The sequence below is a fragment of the Macaca fascicularis genome, chromosome 10, assembly GCF_037993035.2.
Source record: "Macaca fascicularis isolate 582-1 chromosome 10, T2T-MFA8v1.1".
Lineage (NCBI taxonomy): Eukaryota > Metazoa > Chordata > Mammalia > Primates > Cercopithecidae > Macaca > Macaca fascicularis.
The window spans coordinates 120,328,928-120,344,177 of NC_088384.1; the positions used below are offsets into that span (position 1 = coordinate 120,328,928).

Consider the following 15,250-nt stretch of genomic DNA (forward strand, 5'->3'; position numbering starts at 1 on the left):
TCCAAATTGCCAAGGCACGCTTTAACCCAGCAGAATGCTTGCCAATATCCTTGGGAAAACTGGCAAAAAAAAAAAAAAGGCCGTAGATTGCATTTCAGCGGAGTGCAGGCACCGCGCAATCAGACACATCGGCTCCATTGTGCGTCCTGCATCGGAGGCATTGCGCACGGGCTCCGCGCAGACGACATTTGAAGGCTCATAAATGTAATGAAGTCCCTGTGACACCTGCTCCTCTCTTCACTTTCAACGTGAGCCATTGGTCCATGGGGAACCTCTGCTTTAAAAATAGAAATTGTAGTAACTGTCTTCTGTTCTATTGGAAGGCGGTAATAAACACACGGCCCCCAGCACTGTGCTCCACAGCCCGGAGTCCACAGGTTGCATAAATTACCCAGGTTTTGATTTTTCTTCCTTAACAAATCACATACGTCATTGTATGTTAGTGCTGCTGCATGGGGGAGGTTCAATTTGCAAATTTCGTCTTACTAATTGGGGGAATTCCTTTTTCTTCCTTCCCAGGTGGTTCTGTAGACATTGGTCTCTTGCTGGCTTTCAGGAACTAAAGCCCCATTTAAGACGTGGGGGCTTCTGAGCCCCCCTCCTGCTGCCTCCCTTCCTTTCTTCTGCTATTTCTTTCCACTCCCCTGCTTTCCCTTTGACTGCCTCACGCATAGAGCCCTGGCAGCTCTGGTATCTGTGACCTGGGACAGGAGGTGTGGATTTGCTGCCTCCCCTTCCTGACCACAGGTGATGGTGGTGGAGCCCAGCACTCTCCTCTTGGGCCTCCTGGGATGGAGCATCCCCTGTCCAGCTAGAGGTGCCCTCCCTGGCCTGGCGCGGCTCCCTGGGAAGGACATTTTGCATAGCATGGAGTGGGTGGGACTTACCTGCCTGCCCAGATTTGTCATGGGTGACACAGGACGAGGATTCTGTGTGTGACACTCGCCCCCCTCACTCCCCCGGCATGTCCTTTCTGTGATTGTCACCCTCCTGGGGGCTTCCCCATGACTCCCTCGCAGGACAATGCTGTGGGCAGCGTCCCCATGGAGGCTGGTCAGATTCAGGGATCACAGGTGGGGAGGGACACCGATGGGCTCAGGCAAGGCAGCCAGGCCCTTGAGGCCCAGAGAACATATGGGCTGGGGCCGCTCCAGGTTGCCTGTTTCTCACGGAATGACCCTGGTGCATGAGGGGCATTAAAGCCTCTGCTGTAGTGGGAAGAAAAGGCCCATGGGAAGCTGTGCTCTAGGGACACGTTGGGGTCAGAAGCCATTGGATGACCCGGCACTGCCGCTGGTGGCCGTGTCTGTGGTGAGCGACCTGCCCTGATGCCTTGGCACCTGCCTGGCCAGGTGAGCAGTGGGTGCTGCTCTGTGTCGGGCCAGGAGACCCTCGTGGATAAAACACGGACACTCATCAGGCTTCAGTGGAGCAGGGCCCACGTCTCAGCACTTGGTGGCAGGTGCAAATCCGGGGGCAGTGGGAGGGCACGGTGGGCGGCGACATACTGATGGGACACTTCCAAGCCTCGTAGAAGGTCCTTTCTCCACACCCTCCCACCTGCTGCTCCTGGCCCCAGGCCTTTCCTGTCTTGTGAGCCCATCCTTGTTGTTATCACCTTTGCTGTCACAGCTTGAGCCAGAAAATGGACAGACCGTTCCTGATGGTTCTATACTCCAGAGGCACTGGCTGGCTTTTCTGGTTAACCTCATGGCTTTTTGCTTGCAGATGAGCTTAGAAAATGAAGACAAGCGAGCTCGCACGCGATCCAAGGCCCTGCGAGGTGAGTGCTGCCCTTACCTCCTCCAGGGCCGTAAATGCCACTTTCCTCCGCGGTCTTCCTCGGGAGCACAAACCCGTAACCACACGTGTGCAGAGACGCCTGGGGACCTCAGGCCTCTTCAGCCTCGTTCATCCTCAGGGCTGCTGCGCTTTGAAGCTGGCATCTCAGAGGGCTGCTGAGGGGCCTTTGGCCCGGATGAACCTGCCTTGAGGGCAGAAATGTAGAGGCAGACTCAGCTCCATGGCGTGGGAGTAGCAAGGCTCAGTTATGAGACCATTGTTTGGAAATGAGAGGCCACCGGCCTTCCACCAGCAGCCCCTTCCTTCCCAGGAGATCAGTCTTGGTGCTGATGGGGAATAGGAGGTTGTTGGGTTGAACTGGAAGTGCAGTGGGAGGAGAGGGGGCCAAGGCCTTGCTCACTCTGCTAGGATCTGAGCCCCAGCCCCTGGCCAGACTTACCTCCCTGATCCGTGCGGGAGCTTCCTCTTGTGCCCAAGCATCTCAGGTGTTCCTGCCTTGGTCAGAGCCCCGTGCACCTTTGCAGCCACCACTGAAGGACCAGCCACTTGGTCCAGTTGTTCTCTTCTCTGTCCAGCTTGATCTGGTGGTTTGTGTTTCTTGCCAAAAACTGACTTCTATCTGCAATTAGAGAAAGAGAGATACCATCCCCGGCCCTGAGGTCCCAGAGAGCCTGTGTGAGGTGGAGCATCCGTCCCGCTCTGCAGAACTGCTCAGGGGAGCTTCTGGGGCGAGCACCGGGCTGGAGGGAGCAGCTCACTCTGTTGACCTTGGAGGACTCTCTGGGAGGTCAGGAAAGGGTGAGGGCCCTGGGAAAACTGCTCAGGTCTCACTGAGATTGCCTCCACTTGTCCTTGGCAAACCTCTCGGCTGTTTAACTTAGTTTATGCTGTTAGGGCAATGAGTCTTTAAAATCACAATTCTCACATGTTTTCCCTGTTTCTCTCTTTTTCCCAGGACCCCCCGAGACCACAGCTGCAGACCTCAGGTAAGGACGTCTTCCTGTTAGCACCAAGCATCGTCTCTGTGCCTGTGACCCTGGAGAGACCCTAAATGTCCCAAACGGGGTCTTCCTGGATTGACCAAACACCCCGGTGAGCCCCTGCTTTCCCTAAGGAGACTGCCTTTCTCCTGGCCACGTGTCCAGCTGTCTTGGCCCCATCTCTGTCCGTTCTCACCTCTGTCCTGCCCCCATCATGTGGTGTCCCAGCATCATGGCGAGGACACGGATGTGCTCACACCTGGTCACCGAGAGGACCTGGACTGTCGCTGGGTCCCCCAAACCAAAAACGAGCCGCTCTCTTAGCGGACTCTCACAAGAGCTTCTGTGTCAGATGGTTGGAGGCCCAGCTTGGGAATGAGATGAGAGAAAGGGGTCTTCTACGTCCCGAGTCTTCCATTGGCTCGGGATGCAAACAGCAGTTCTGTGTGCTGATGACCTGGCTGGCTGAGCTCTGTGACCGTTTTCTTCCTGCTTCTTAGGGATACAGATTCCCAGGGCAGGGAGCATCTTATTGTCCAGCAAACCATTGAAGAGTGGATGCCAATCAGGAAAACGAGAGGACTGCAGAGTTCACTTTGTAAACCTTTTGCAGAGGTGGGACGGGAAGACAGTGTCCCTCCTCTGCTTGAGGCCCCATAACTTGGAGATGAACGGGGCAGGGCTGCGGGAGGGAGTTGGGGTGCTGCAAGCCCCAGGCTCTGCGCCAGTCACACATCACAGTCTTGATCTCTGGGAAGGTCATGGAAGCACTGCCTTGTGATGTTATTATCCTGTTTGTGAAGTGCGGAAACTGAGACTCAGGGGTTAACCCTCCTCTAAGGCGCTGAATATCATGTGCTACCTGCTGGAAGCCCCGCCCTGGGTAACAGGTGGGAGGGGTGGGGTGGAACCTCAGCCAAACCAGATCGTGTGCCAGCACTTCCGGTCAGGTGTCCTCAGCAACCCACTGGGTGCTCCCCAGAACACAGTCCCCCGAAGCACACTGTCTGCTTGGCCAGCCTGCTGAGGAAGCAGTGAGTGCAATGGCGAGATGCTCAGAGGGGCCCCGAGAAAAGGGAAGAGGAGGTGCCACGTGGCCGTCGCCCGGGGACACGGTGCAGACAAAGATGGAGGACAGTCCCAGGCGAGGACACAGGAGTAGAGGAAACTCCAGGCTTTTTGGTAACAGATGGAGTGTGGAGGAAGTTGAAAAGGCAAATACAAATGGCTGGGTGTTCTCTTGTAGATTTGAAACAGCGGAAGAAAAAATGACTCTCGAATAGATTTGTTTGTTTTGAAATGTTCTGAGAGGACCTGTCCAGCCTAAGTGAGGGGTTCTGTGAGCATTTGGATTTTGACACCCTCGTCACTAGCCTTGAGGTCTAACCTACATGCTTGGTAAGAGTAAGACCCTTGATCTTTTTAATGGAGAGACTCGGGGAAAACATGTTGACGTCTCGTGTTCCAACAGCAATTTCTTCACCAATTCTTCATTGCTGACAAGTGATGCTTAGAGTAAAATCGAACAAAGATTATGTTCCAAGGAATCAAATACACTCTGCACAGAAGGTACCATGCATTCCTGGGTTCTCAAACATCTGTTGGCCACACACTCCACGTGGGCATGCCTGTGGCTCGTGCTGGCTGACTGTGCCCCAGCCATAGTGGGAGCGTTTACACCACAGAAATGGGCTGATGATGTCTCCCCCTCCCAAAGACCTGTTTGCCAGCACACCCTGGGCTCTGACTGGACGAGCAGACGAGACCTCTGTTCTGGTGGGGCCCACACTGTGGGTGCCAGAACGGGAAGCATGACCCACAGAGAACACGCACCGCTGTGGGCTGTGAGAGGAGCACCACGTCCTGTGTGCAGACCATGGCACTGGATGAACTCACGGACACAGAGTCACCTGTGGGGAACCCCTGCGTGCAGGACTTTCTCTGTGGATGAGGGACTTAGCACCCCATTGACTCAGAACTTCACAGCCTGCAGTGCCCCTAACCCCAGCCCGTCTCCCCACGAGCTCAGGCAGAGCTCCCGGGAAGACACTCCATTGGTTGTTTACCAGGTGAACTGAGGAGAGGTTGGACTTGGCTCAAGTTGGACCCTGAGCTGCTGTTTCCGACCTTGGAGCCCACTGGGAGTTTCCGTGTGCCCTGATTTAACACTCTGAGTGCCTGAGCGAAGAAGCAGGTTGATGACTTTTCCTCTCACCCCAGTGGAAGAACAGATGACATTTCAGCTTGTATTTTTGCCTGGGTCCATCTGTTGTCACATGGCCTCAGACTGGCTCTGCTGGAGGCGAAGACTAGGGAAGGTTAGGGTTGGGGTTAGCATCTTTGAGACAGCAAGTCGCCAACAACCCCGAGTTCAGGACCATCTCCACGTTCAGAGAGAGAACGCATCTGTAGCTCACCCGTCCTCTTCTGGAGCCTTGCTCCTTGAGCCACTGGCCAACTCCCACCCAGATGACAGGAGGGAGTGGGGGATCTTCTACCTGCCCCAGGAGAGGGAGGGAAGGCAGGGAAGGCAGTGTCTTCAAAGGCTGTAGCTGAAGCACGGGGCTCCAGGCTGGGATTCGGCTCCTCTCCCGACTTGTCTTCTTTGAGGCCTACTTTTCAAGTTTCGGTCCCTCAGCGCTCTCATGCAGGATGCCAGCCGAGGGGTGACTGTGAGCCACACCCTCTTCCCAGCCTCACGTGCGTCCTTTCCTCGCATCTCTGACACCAGCCCTAGTCAGAGCTGAGGAGTCAAGGCTGGGGAATTCCCTCCTCCCAGAGAAAAGAGGCTCAGGAGTCCTGGCGCCCTGGCCGTCTTCCTCTCCCTACAGCTCTGGCCCTGAGCACCCAGAGGGCATCAGTAAGTAAGAGCTGGGTGTGCTTGCAGGTGAACTGCAGGGCTGGCATCTGCTGGCATGGCACCCTTGGAGGCCCTGGCTGGGTCTCTTGTCCCCTCGGCTGTGGGGTGGGGAACAGGCATCTAAGGGGCTTCCAGCTTCCTGCCCCGGAGTGGCCTTGTCGGCTCCACGCACTTGGCTCACAGCCCACCTTTCTGGGGACTGGGACTCTTCGGAGCTGAGGGTGATGTGTTCGGGGCAGTTCGGTCCCCACAGAGGCTGTCACCTAATTACCTGATTAACTCAGTGATTTCATCGACTGACTGGGACCTTAGCTTCGAGTCCCCAGTAACAAGGAGCTTTTTGTGAAAAGTCTCGAAGCTAGTTCTCCGAAGAGTGAAAGCAAGTGTGGGCCTGGATTTTAGAAGAGACTAGAGGCAGGGAGAGGTGGGTGGCAGCAGCAGCAACTCCCTCAGTTTGGAAAGGGAACCCGCAGTAAGTGTGGCGTGCCCTCCCTCTCTCCCTCTTCCTCCCTCTTCCCCTCCTTTCCCGCCTGGGTTCCTTCTTCCCTCCTCCCTCCTTCCTTCCCTCCCTTTCTGTCTTCTTTTTAACACACTGAAAGCACCACCCTGGAAGGCTGCGGAGAACGTCCCATGAGCACTCCCCCACCCCATGGCTGCTGTTGAGTTGGGTGATAGGGTGAGGTCTGGATTCTACTGACAGTTCTCCCTGAGGTGGTCGGGGAGGGTGGCCTGCAAGGCCATTGGGCCCCACAGTTGTCTGCAGTCAGGCCTGTGGTCAGTCGAATTAGAAACGATCAGCGGTGTCTATATAGAGGCTGGGGATGGTGTTCTTTTCTCTGGGTCCCAGGTGTGGGGGTGTCAGCCCTTTCCTTCCTCCCTTCACAGGCTCTGGAAGATGTGCTTGCGTTTTGGAAAGAGCTCAGACTCACAATGTCAATCCTGTTAAAAACAAGGTCTTCTGATGCAAAAATCCTCAATAAAATACTGGCAAACCGAATCCAGCAGCACATCAAAAAGCTTATCCACCATGATCAAGTGGGCTTCATCCCTGGGATGCAAGGCTGGTTCGATATACACAAATCAATAAACGTAATCCAGCATGTAAACAGAACCAAAGACAAAAACCACATGATTATCTCAATAGATGCAGAAAAGGCCTTTGACAAAATTCAACAGCCCTTCATGCTAAAAACTCTCAATAAATTCGGTATTGATGGAACGTATCTCAAAATAACGAGAGCTATTTATGACAAACCCACAGCCAATATCATACTGAATGGGCCAAAACTGGGAGCATTCCCTTTGAAAACTGGCAAAAGACAGGGATGCCCTCTCTCACCACTCCTATTCAACATAGTGTTGGAAGTTCTGGCCAGGGCAATCAGGCAAGAGAAAGAAATAAACAGTATTCAGGTAGGAGAAGAAGAAGTCAAATTGTCCCTGTTTGCAGAGGATATGATTATATACTTAGAAAACCCCATCATCTCAGCCCAAAATCTCCTTAAGCTGATGAGCAACTTCAGCAAAGTCTCAGGATACAAAATCAATGTGCAAAAATCACAAGCAATCTTATACACCAGTAACAGACAAACAGAGAGCCAAATTATGAATGAACTTCCATTCACAATTGCTTCAAAGAGAATAAAATACCTAGGAATCTAACTTACAAGGGATGTAAGGACCTCTTCGAGGAGAACTACAAACCATTGCTCAGTGAAATAAAAGAGGACACAAACAAATGGAAGAACATACCATGCTCATGGATAGGAAGAATTAATATTGTGAAAATGGCCATACTGCCCAAGGTAATTTATAGATTCAATGCCATCCCCATCAAATTACCAAGTGCTTTCTTCACAGAATTGGAAACAACTGCTTTAAAGTTCATATGGAACCAAAAAAGAGCCCGTATTGCCAAGACAATCGTAAGCCAAAAGAACAAAACTGGAGGCATCACGCTACCTGACTTCAAACTATACTACAAGGCTACAGTAACCAAAACAGCATGGTACTGGTACCAAAACAGAGATATAGACCAATGGAACAGAACAGAGCCCTCAGAAATAATACCACACATCTACAGCCATCTGATCTTTGACAAACCTGACAAAAACAAGAAATGGGGAAAGGATTCCCTATTTAATAAATAGTGCTGGGAAAATTGGCTAGCCATAAGCAGAAAGCTGAAACTGGATCCTTTCCTTACTCCTTATGCAAAAATTAATTCAAGATGGATTAGAGACTTAAATATTAGACCTAATACCATAAAAACCCTAGAAGAAAACCTAGATAATACCATTCAGGACATAGGCATGGGCAAGGACTTCATGTTTTTTTTTTTTTTTTTTTTTTTTTTTTGAGACGGAGTCTCGCTGTGTCACCTGAGCTGGAGTGCAGTGGCCGGATCTCAGCTCACTGCAAGCTCCGCCTCCCGGGTTTACGCCATTCTCCTGCCTCAGCCTCCCGAGTAGCTGGGACTACAGACGCCCGCCACCTCGCCCGGCTAGTTTTTTTTGTATTTTTTAGTAGAGACGGGGTTTCACCGGGTTAGCCAGGATGGTCTCGATCTCCTGACCTCGTGATCCACCCGTCTCGGCCTCCCAAAGTGCTGGGATTACAGGCTTGAGCCACCGCGCCCAGCCGACTTCATGTTTAAAACACCAAAAGCAACGGCAACAAAAGCCAAAATTGACAAATGGGATCTAATTAAACTAAAGAGCTTCTGCACAGCAAAAGGGCCGGGCGCGGTGGCTCAAGCCTGTAATCCCAGCACTTAGGGAGGCCGAGACGGGCGGATCACGAGGTCAGGAGATCGAGACCGTCCTGGATAACACGGTGAAACCCCGTCTCTACTAAAAAATACAAAAAACTAGCCGGGCGAGGTGGCGGGCGCCTGTAATCCCAGCTACTCGGGAGGCTGAGGCAGGAGAATGGCGTGAACCCGGGAGGCGGAGCTTGCAGTGAGCTGAGATCCGGCCACTGCACTCCAGCCTGGGCTACAGAGCGAGACTCTGTCTCAAAAAATAAAAAAAAATAAAAAAATAAAAAAAAAAAAAAGAAACTACCATCAGAGTGAACAGGCAACCTACAGAATGGGAGAAAATTTTTGCAATCTACTCATCTGACAAAAGGCTAATATCCAGAACCTATAAAGAACTCAATCAAATTTACAAGAAAAAAACAAACAACCCCATCAAAAAGTGGGCAAAGGATATGAACAGACATTTCTCAAAAGAAGACATGCATACAGCCAACAGAAACATGAAAAAATGCTCATCATCACTGGCCATCAGAGAAATGCAAATCAAAACCACAATGAGATACCATCTCACACCAGTTAGAATGGCAATCATTAAAAAGTCAGGAAACAACAGGTGCTGGAGAGGATGTGGAGAAATAGGAACACTTTTACACTGTTGGTGGGATTGTAAACTAGTTCAACCATTGTGGAAAACAGTGTGGTGATTCCTCAAGGATCTGGAACTAGAAATACCATATGACCCAGCCATCCCATTACTGGGTATATACCCAAAGGATTATAAATCATGCTATAAAGACACATGCACACGTATGTTTATTGTGGCACTATTCACAATAGCAAAGACTTGTAATCAACCCAAATGTCCATCAGTGACAGATTGGATTAAGAAAATGTGGCACATATACACCATGGAATACTATGCAGCCATAAAAAAGGATGAGTTCGTGTCCTTTCTAGGGACATGGGTGCAGCTGGAAACCATCATTCTTAGCAAACTATCACAAGAACAGAAAACCAAACACCACATGTTCTCACTCATAGGTGGGAACTGAACAATGAGATCACCTGGACATGGGAAGGGGAACATCATACACTGGGGCATATTATGGGGAGTGGGGGGAGGGATGGCATTGGGAGTTATAACTGATGTAAAGGACGAGTTGATGGATGCTGACGAGTTGATGGGTGCGGCACACCAACATGGCACATGTATACATATGTAACAAACCTGCACGTTGTGCACTTGTACCCTAGAACTTAAAGTATAAAATATATATACATATATATATATATATATATAAAATAACAAAAACAAAACAAAACAAGGTCTTCCCATCTTGGCCAGGAAAGCCTCTGTCTTCCCGCAAGGAGCGCAGGCCTGCCCCTCCCACTTGCCTTAGGCAACTTGGCGCAGGCATCTGGGTCTTACAATGGCTGCTCCTTGTAGTCCTTGAGCCGTGGATGCATCCGACAGCCCGCAAGAGCCTGATATGTGGTGAACTCTGGCCTCACACTCCACACCGGCCCCTTTGGCCCCGAGGCTGCTGTGGGAGCTGTGGTCCTGCTGCCACGGTGGTTGGCACAGTCAGTACTCATGCTCAGAAGTTTCCAGAGCTTCCTGCTGGTTTGGTTATATCGGGAGACAGATGATGGTTAAGGAAGAGGAACTCCTGGGTGTCCTGCCTTGTGCTTGCCAACCCTGGGATGAGAGATGCAGGAGGGTCAGTATCACCCCCTCCCCAAACTACCCTTCTTAGCCCGAGTCCTCCACTAAGGCAGACCCTGTCAGCTCCTGGTTCATTGGCCCTCCTGGCTTCTTTTCCCTGCGTGGAAGCTGGGACTCACACCAGCTACAGGCACTGGTGGAATCTTCACCACTGCCTTTGGCTTGGGCCACAGATTCCTTTCTGCCTGTCAGACCTGGCTCAGTTTGCTGGGGCACGAAGGTCACAGCTGGCAGGGAATGCAGAGACTGTTGCCGCCGATGGCCATAGGTCTTATAGCATTAGTGATGGACACAGCGAATGCCAACTTCTGTGCTTTGGACTTGGGCCCTCTTTAGAGAGGGGTACTGTGTTCAGGGCACCTCAGAGTATCTTGTGTCCAAGCTCCTGGAAACCGGGTGGCAGCTGGTGGAATGCCTGCCGTAGGGAGCGGTCTGGGAGACTCTGGTGTTGGAAGTCTTGCTCTTACGTATAAACAGTCTTTAATGGAACACTTGTAAAACTGTAACGAGCCATTCATTTATTTGAATGGGGTGAGTTATTAATTTTCAGCAAACTGCAAGCAGCCGTTCTGAGATGAATCGTTTGGAGAGAGTCTGCTCCCCAGGGTGAAGGTCTGCGATGGGCCCTGAGATCTGAACCCATCGCCTGATGTGACCTCGCCTTTTTCTTTCCCCTCAGCTGCCCCACCCCGGGATGCACTGGCTCAGGACACGTCCGGGGCAAGTACTCCAGGCACCGAAGGTAAGAGGACGCTTGGATCTCACAGAGCTTCCTGGGAAGCAGATTTGGAGGCCCCCCACCGCCCGCCCAACTCTGTTCTAGGCCCTTTTGCAGATGGAGAACTTTCCATCTTTTTCCACGGCTCCTGAGGCCAGGCTGCTGACCCTTCTGCGAGGCAGCGACCTCCCACTCTAGCCTGGAGGCCCGTGTGGCCATGGGCACGCCCTGTGGGGAAAGACAGACCATCTGACTTCCCAGCGCTGCACTGTGGTTTTCTTGTCTGGGTCCCCTGCAAGAACTGGATGAGTCTGTGGGGGAGGGAGGGAGGGAGGACCCTCGGGAGGGGCGCATGGGGTGGCTGAGGCCTCTCGTGGCCCTAGCCTGGCCCTCTCCACTGCCTACTCCTCCTTCCCAGTTTACAGAGCTGCCCCCTGGCCAAGAAGAGGAAGCTGGAGGGCGCTGAGGCTGAGCACCTGGTGTCCAAGAGGAAGTCGCACCCCCTGAAGCTGGCTCTGGACGAGGGCTATGGTGTGGACAGCGACGGCAGTGAGGACCCCGAGGTGAAGGACGCCTCTGTCTCGGATGAATCGGAAGGAACTCTGGAGGGGGCCGAGGCTGAGACGGCAGGACAGGAGGAGATTCATTGCCCCGAGCCAGCTGAAGGTGCTTTGTCGCTCTTTCTTCCCCGAATAAAGGGTGCTTAGTGTGGCCCTGGAGAATTGCAGCCTGTGAGCGGGGAGGGCTCACTCTGAGCGAGAGAAAGCTCTTCCTGAGAACAAGGCATGTCTTGTCCCAACATGTGCTGGGCTTCCTGGGAGAGAGGTCTGCCCATGGCGTTTATGGGGCCTGTGGTGTGTTTGTGTGTGAACACTGTGTGTGTGGGAGGGAGGCAGGGCAGACACAGACACGCGGCTGGTGCGTGTGTGTGTGTGCAGTTGTAGCATGTTTCGGCAGGTGTCTGCATGTATATGAGAGACAGACAAGGCTGTGTCTCCGTCTGTATGTGGGGAAGGGAGGGTCTTAGACTGGCCCTCTGGGAGACCTGCCTGGGGGCATGGGTGAGAGGTCTGCTTTCCCCTGAGGCACTCACAGGCGGATGCGGAGGAAACACCTCAGGTTGAGTTCAGGTGATTGAGGACCAGGTGGGGCCTCTGAAAATGGGGTGCCCGGGGAAGCCAAGACGGGAAGGAGGAAAGCAGATGAGTCCCCCATTTCCTTGGGGGGTCTACCAGGACTGCCGTGTTGGGGCACCGAGCCCTTGGCGGAAGTGGGTGAAGCAGGTGCTTTGGCCCCTGGGTTCCAGAGGGAGGGGTCTGTACCCCTGAGAGCCCTGGCAGATCTGTAGAGAACTGGGGTCAGATGAGGCCCAAGGTCCGCTCCCCCTGCCATCCCCACCACCCACCCAACACTCCCCAAGCTTCTGCAATGGGGAAGGGTCTGAGATGGATTTTAGAAGCAAAGCCAGAGAGGGTCCTCAACCCCAGCTCCCTAGGGGGACTCTGGAGTGAGTGCGCTGCCCCGAGGAATCAACATAGTCCTAGATCGCAGGGAGAAGAGACACAGATTTTCCTGCTTTCTTATCAAGAAGGGCATCTGGAGTTGAGGCATCATCCTGGGCTTGGACTTTCCCCTCCGAAGTGGGTGGATGGCAGGGCCTGTTCCTACCACTGTGGGACGTGCTGGCCCAGGCGTCCTTGCTGACAACCCTATGGGACCTGCCCGTGGTGAGCACCTACCATATCTTAGTTTGGTTTTGTTTCTGTTTCAAGAGAGTCTCACTCTGTTGCCCAGGCTGGAGTGCAGGGGCACAATCTTGATTTACTGCAATCTCCTCCTCCCGGGTTCAAGGAATAGCTGGGACTACAGGCGTGGCACCACCACGCCCAGCTCATTTTTGTATTTTTAGTAGAGACAAGGTTTCGCCATTTTGGCCAGGCTGGTCTTGAACTCCTGACCTCAGGTGATCCGCCTGCCTCGGCCTCCCCAGGTGCTGGGATTACAGGCGTGAGCCACCACGCCCATTCTTATTTACTGCTTTTCAATTATGAAACAATTATTATTTTTTAAAATCTGACTTGCTGCTTAAGCTCCATTGTATACAGTGCAGGTTGATCTGATTCGGAAAGTAAACGTGATGAGAGAGGAACATTAAGGAAAACTATCCAAGTAATTCTTAGTTTAGAAAATACATCAGTGGCCCATGACCTGCCTCCTGAAATATGTTCACCATGATTTCTGGATTCAGGCAGAAGCGTTGACAGAAAGTCCATACCAAATCCCCACTTCGGGAGTTTCGTGTTTCTGCTTGGCTCCCGTGTAAAGAGTGAGTGGTAGGTCAGGTGGAGGGGTGGTGGGTGTGTTGGGGACTGGAGACCTGGAGTCTTCCCACATGCTCTCTGGCCCCCACGTTGATTTTGATTTTGTGCAGGAAGGAGCCCCATCAAGTCCCATTTTGGATCCAACCCCCCTGGCTCCTCCAAGGGCAGCTATAGCAGTTACCAGGGAATCATCGCCACTTCGCTCCTGAACTTGGGTCAAATTGCTGAAGAGACTCTGGCGGCCAAGCCAGGCCCTGGCGTTGTGCACCTGCTTCAGGAGGCCACAGAGGGAGCCGCCAGCGAGGAGGGTGAAAAGGGCCTCTTCATCCAGCCAGAGGATGCCGAGGAGGTCGTAGAAGTCACCACCGAACGCTGCCAGGACCTGTGTCCCCAGTCCCTGGAGGATGCAGCCAGTGAGGAGTCCAGCAAGCAGAAAGGCATCCTGAGTCACGAAGAAGAGGATGAGGAGGAGGAGGAGGAGGAGGAGGAAGAGGAGGAGGAAGAGGATGAAGAAGAGGAAGAGGAAGAGGACGAGGAAGAGGAGGAGGAAGAGGACGAGGAGGAGGAGGAGGAGGAGGAGGAGGAAGAGGCAGCTCCTGATGTGATCTTTCAGGAGGACACCTCTCACACCTCTGCCCAGAAGGCACCTGAGCTCCAGGGCCCAGAACCACCCAGTCCCAAGCCTGAGTACTCTGTGATTGTGGAGGTCCGCTCGGATGATGACAAGGACGAGGACACCCACTCCCAGAAGTCAACAGTCACTGACGAGTCGGAGATGCATGACATGATGACCCGGGGAAACCTGGGCCTCCTGGAGCAGGCCATTGCCCTGAAGGCTGAACAGGTGCGCACGGTCTGTGAGCCGGGCTGCCCGCCTGCCGAGCAGAGCCAGCTGGGCCTGGGAGAGCCGGGGAAGGCAGCAAAGGCCCTGGACACTGTTCGGAAGAGCTACTACAGTAAAGGTAGGGGTCAGGGGTGGCCTGGCCCTGCAGACATCCTTTCACCCCTGCCCCAGTGTGCAAATGCAGGCTGAGAGCCCTTCTAGGACAGGAGGCTGGGAGATGGCAGAAAAGCAGACAAAAGGACAGACACATGTGGTCAGATACCGAGCAAATGGGTTCCCACACTGCTTTACAGAGCAATCATAGAGCGGAGACGTGTGAGAAAGAACCAGGTGGGAGAGAGGAGGTGGGAGGGACAGTGACCCACCCACAGTGACTGGTCACAGCAGCATCTGGGATCCGGAGAGGGTGGGGACTGTCCTGTCCCTTCCACCCCAACTCACACTTGTGGCAGGGATTGTGCTATGACAGAACCCGCTGTTTCCTACGGCCATGCTGGGCCATCCTGATCCTCTCGTGGGGTGGAGCCCAGCAGGCAGAGGTGAGGGGTGCCCTTCTCCTCAGAGGAAGCAGCCTGCCGCTGGCTCTGCATCTGCTCTGGATTTGGCTCTAAAGTGTGCAGGGTATAGGGGAGGCATCCCCTGACTGCACTGAGTGGCTGATGTTGAGGTGAGGACAGACAAGGAGGGCTGCTTGGAGGGGCTTGGGACTGGGCTGACATGGTTGGGGAGCAGCTGGGAGCCTGGAGTGCTGAGGTCTGAGGATGAATCCTGAGTGAACGGTTGCGGCCTTCACTGTTACTGGGGTGTCGGGGTCTGGACAGCAGGCTGGCTCTGCTCTGCTGACTGCCCATCTCGGATTCCTCCTTGGGACAGGGGCCTGGGGAGCAGGGCTGGCCAGGGGCTGCTCCCTCAGCGAGCCATGCCAGGGAGGCCAGGCCTTGGACAGGTCAGCTTTGGCTTACCTGGCCTGGTGCAGAGAACCTTCTGCACCTGGGCACTTGGCCTCTCTTCTCCTAAGACTAGGGACCTGCCCGGACCTCAGCCTATTTTTTCCGCACGTCTAGTCCTGCATCTCTTCTCCAGGTGGACGGGCGCAGTGGGAGTTCTTGGCACTCTTCCAATGAGTGCCCCCAGGAAGGGTTAGCTGAGACCAGGGAGGGGCAGATACGGAGAGAGAACTGGGATGGGAGGTGACTCAGGTGCTGGAGCCAGGAACCAAAAATGCAGGAGACACAGA

General features: G+C 53.5%; 1 protein-coding gene across 11 annotated transcripts in view; it reads left to right on the forward strand.

Annotated features, from left to right (window-relative positions):
• Positions 1-15,250, forward strand: part of MYT1 (myelin transcription factor 1) — an 82,022-nt gene that overhangs the window by 27,514 nt on the left and 39,258 nt on the right. For 10 of the 11 annotated variants that reach the window (XR_010578811.2, XR_012419695.1, XR_012419696.1 and 7 more), the window contains exons 3-7: positions 1,729-1,783; positions 2,759-2,789; positions 10,810-10,872; positions 11,267-11,514; positions 13,280-14,131. Coding sequence is in view for 5 of the 11 variants with exons in the window: in XM_065523469.1 (XP_065379541.1) it covers positions 1,729-1,783; positions 2,759-2,789; positions 10,810-10,872; positions 11,267-11,514; positions 13,280-14,131 (1,249 nt within the window). In the remaining 6 variants the exon portion in view is untranslated. Of the gene's footprint in view, positions 1-1,728; positions 1,784-2,758; positions 2,790-10,809; positions 10,873-11,266; positions 11,515-13,279; positions 14,132-15,250 lie in introns of those variants that run through there. The other variant, XM_074005771.1, reaches the window with a different exon arrangement.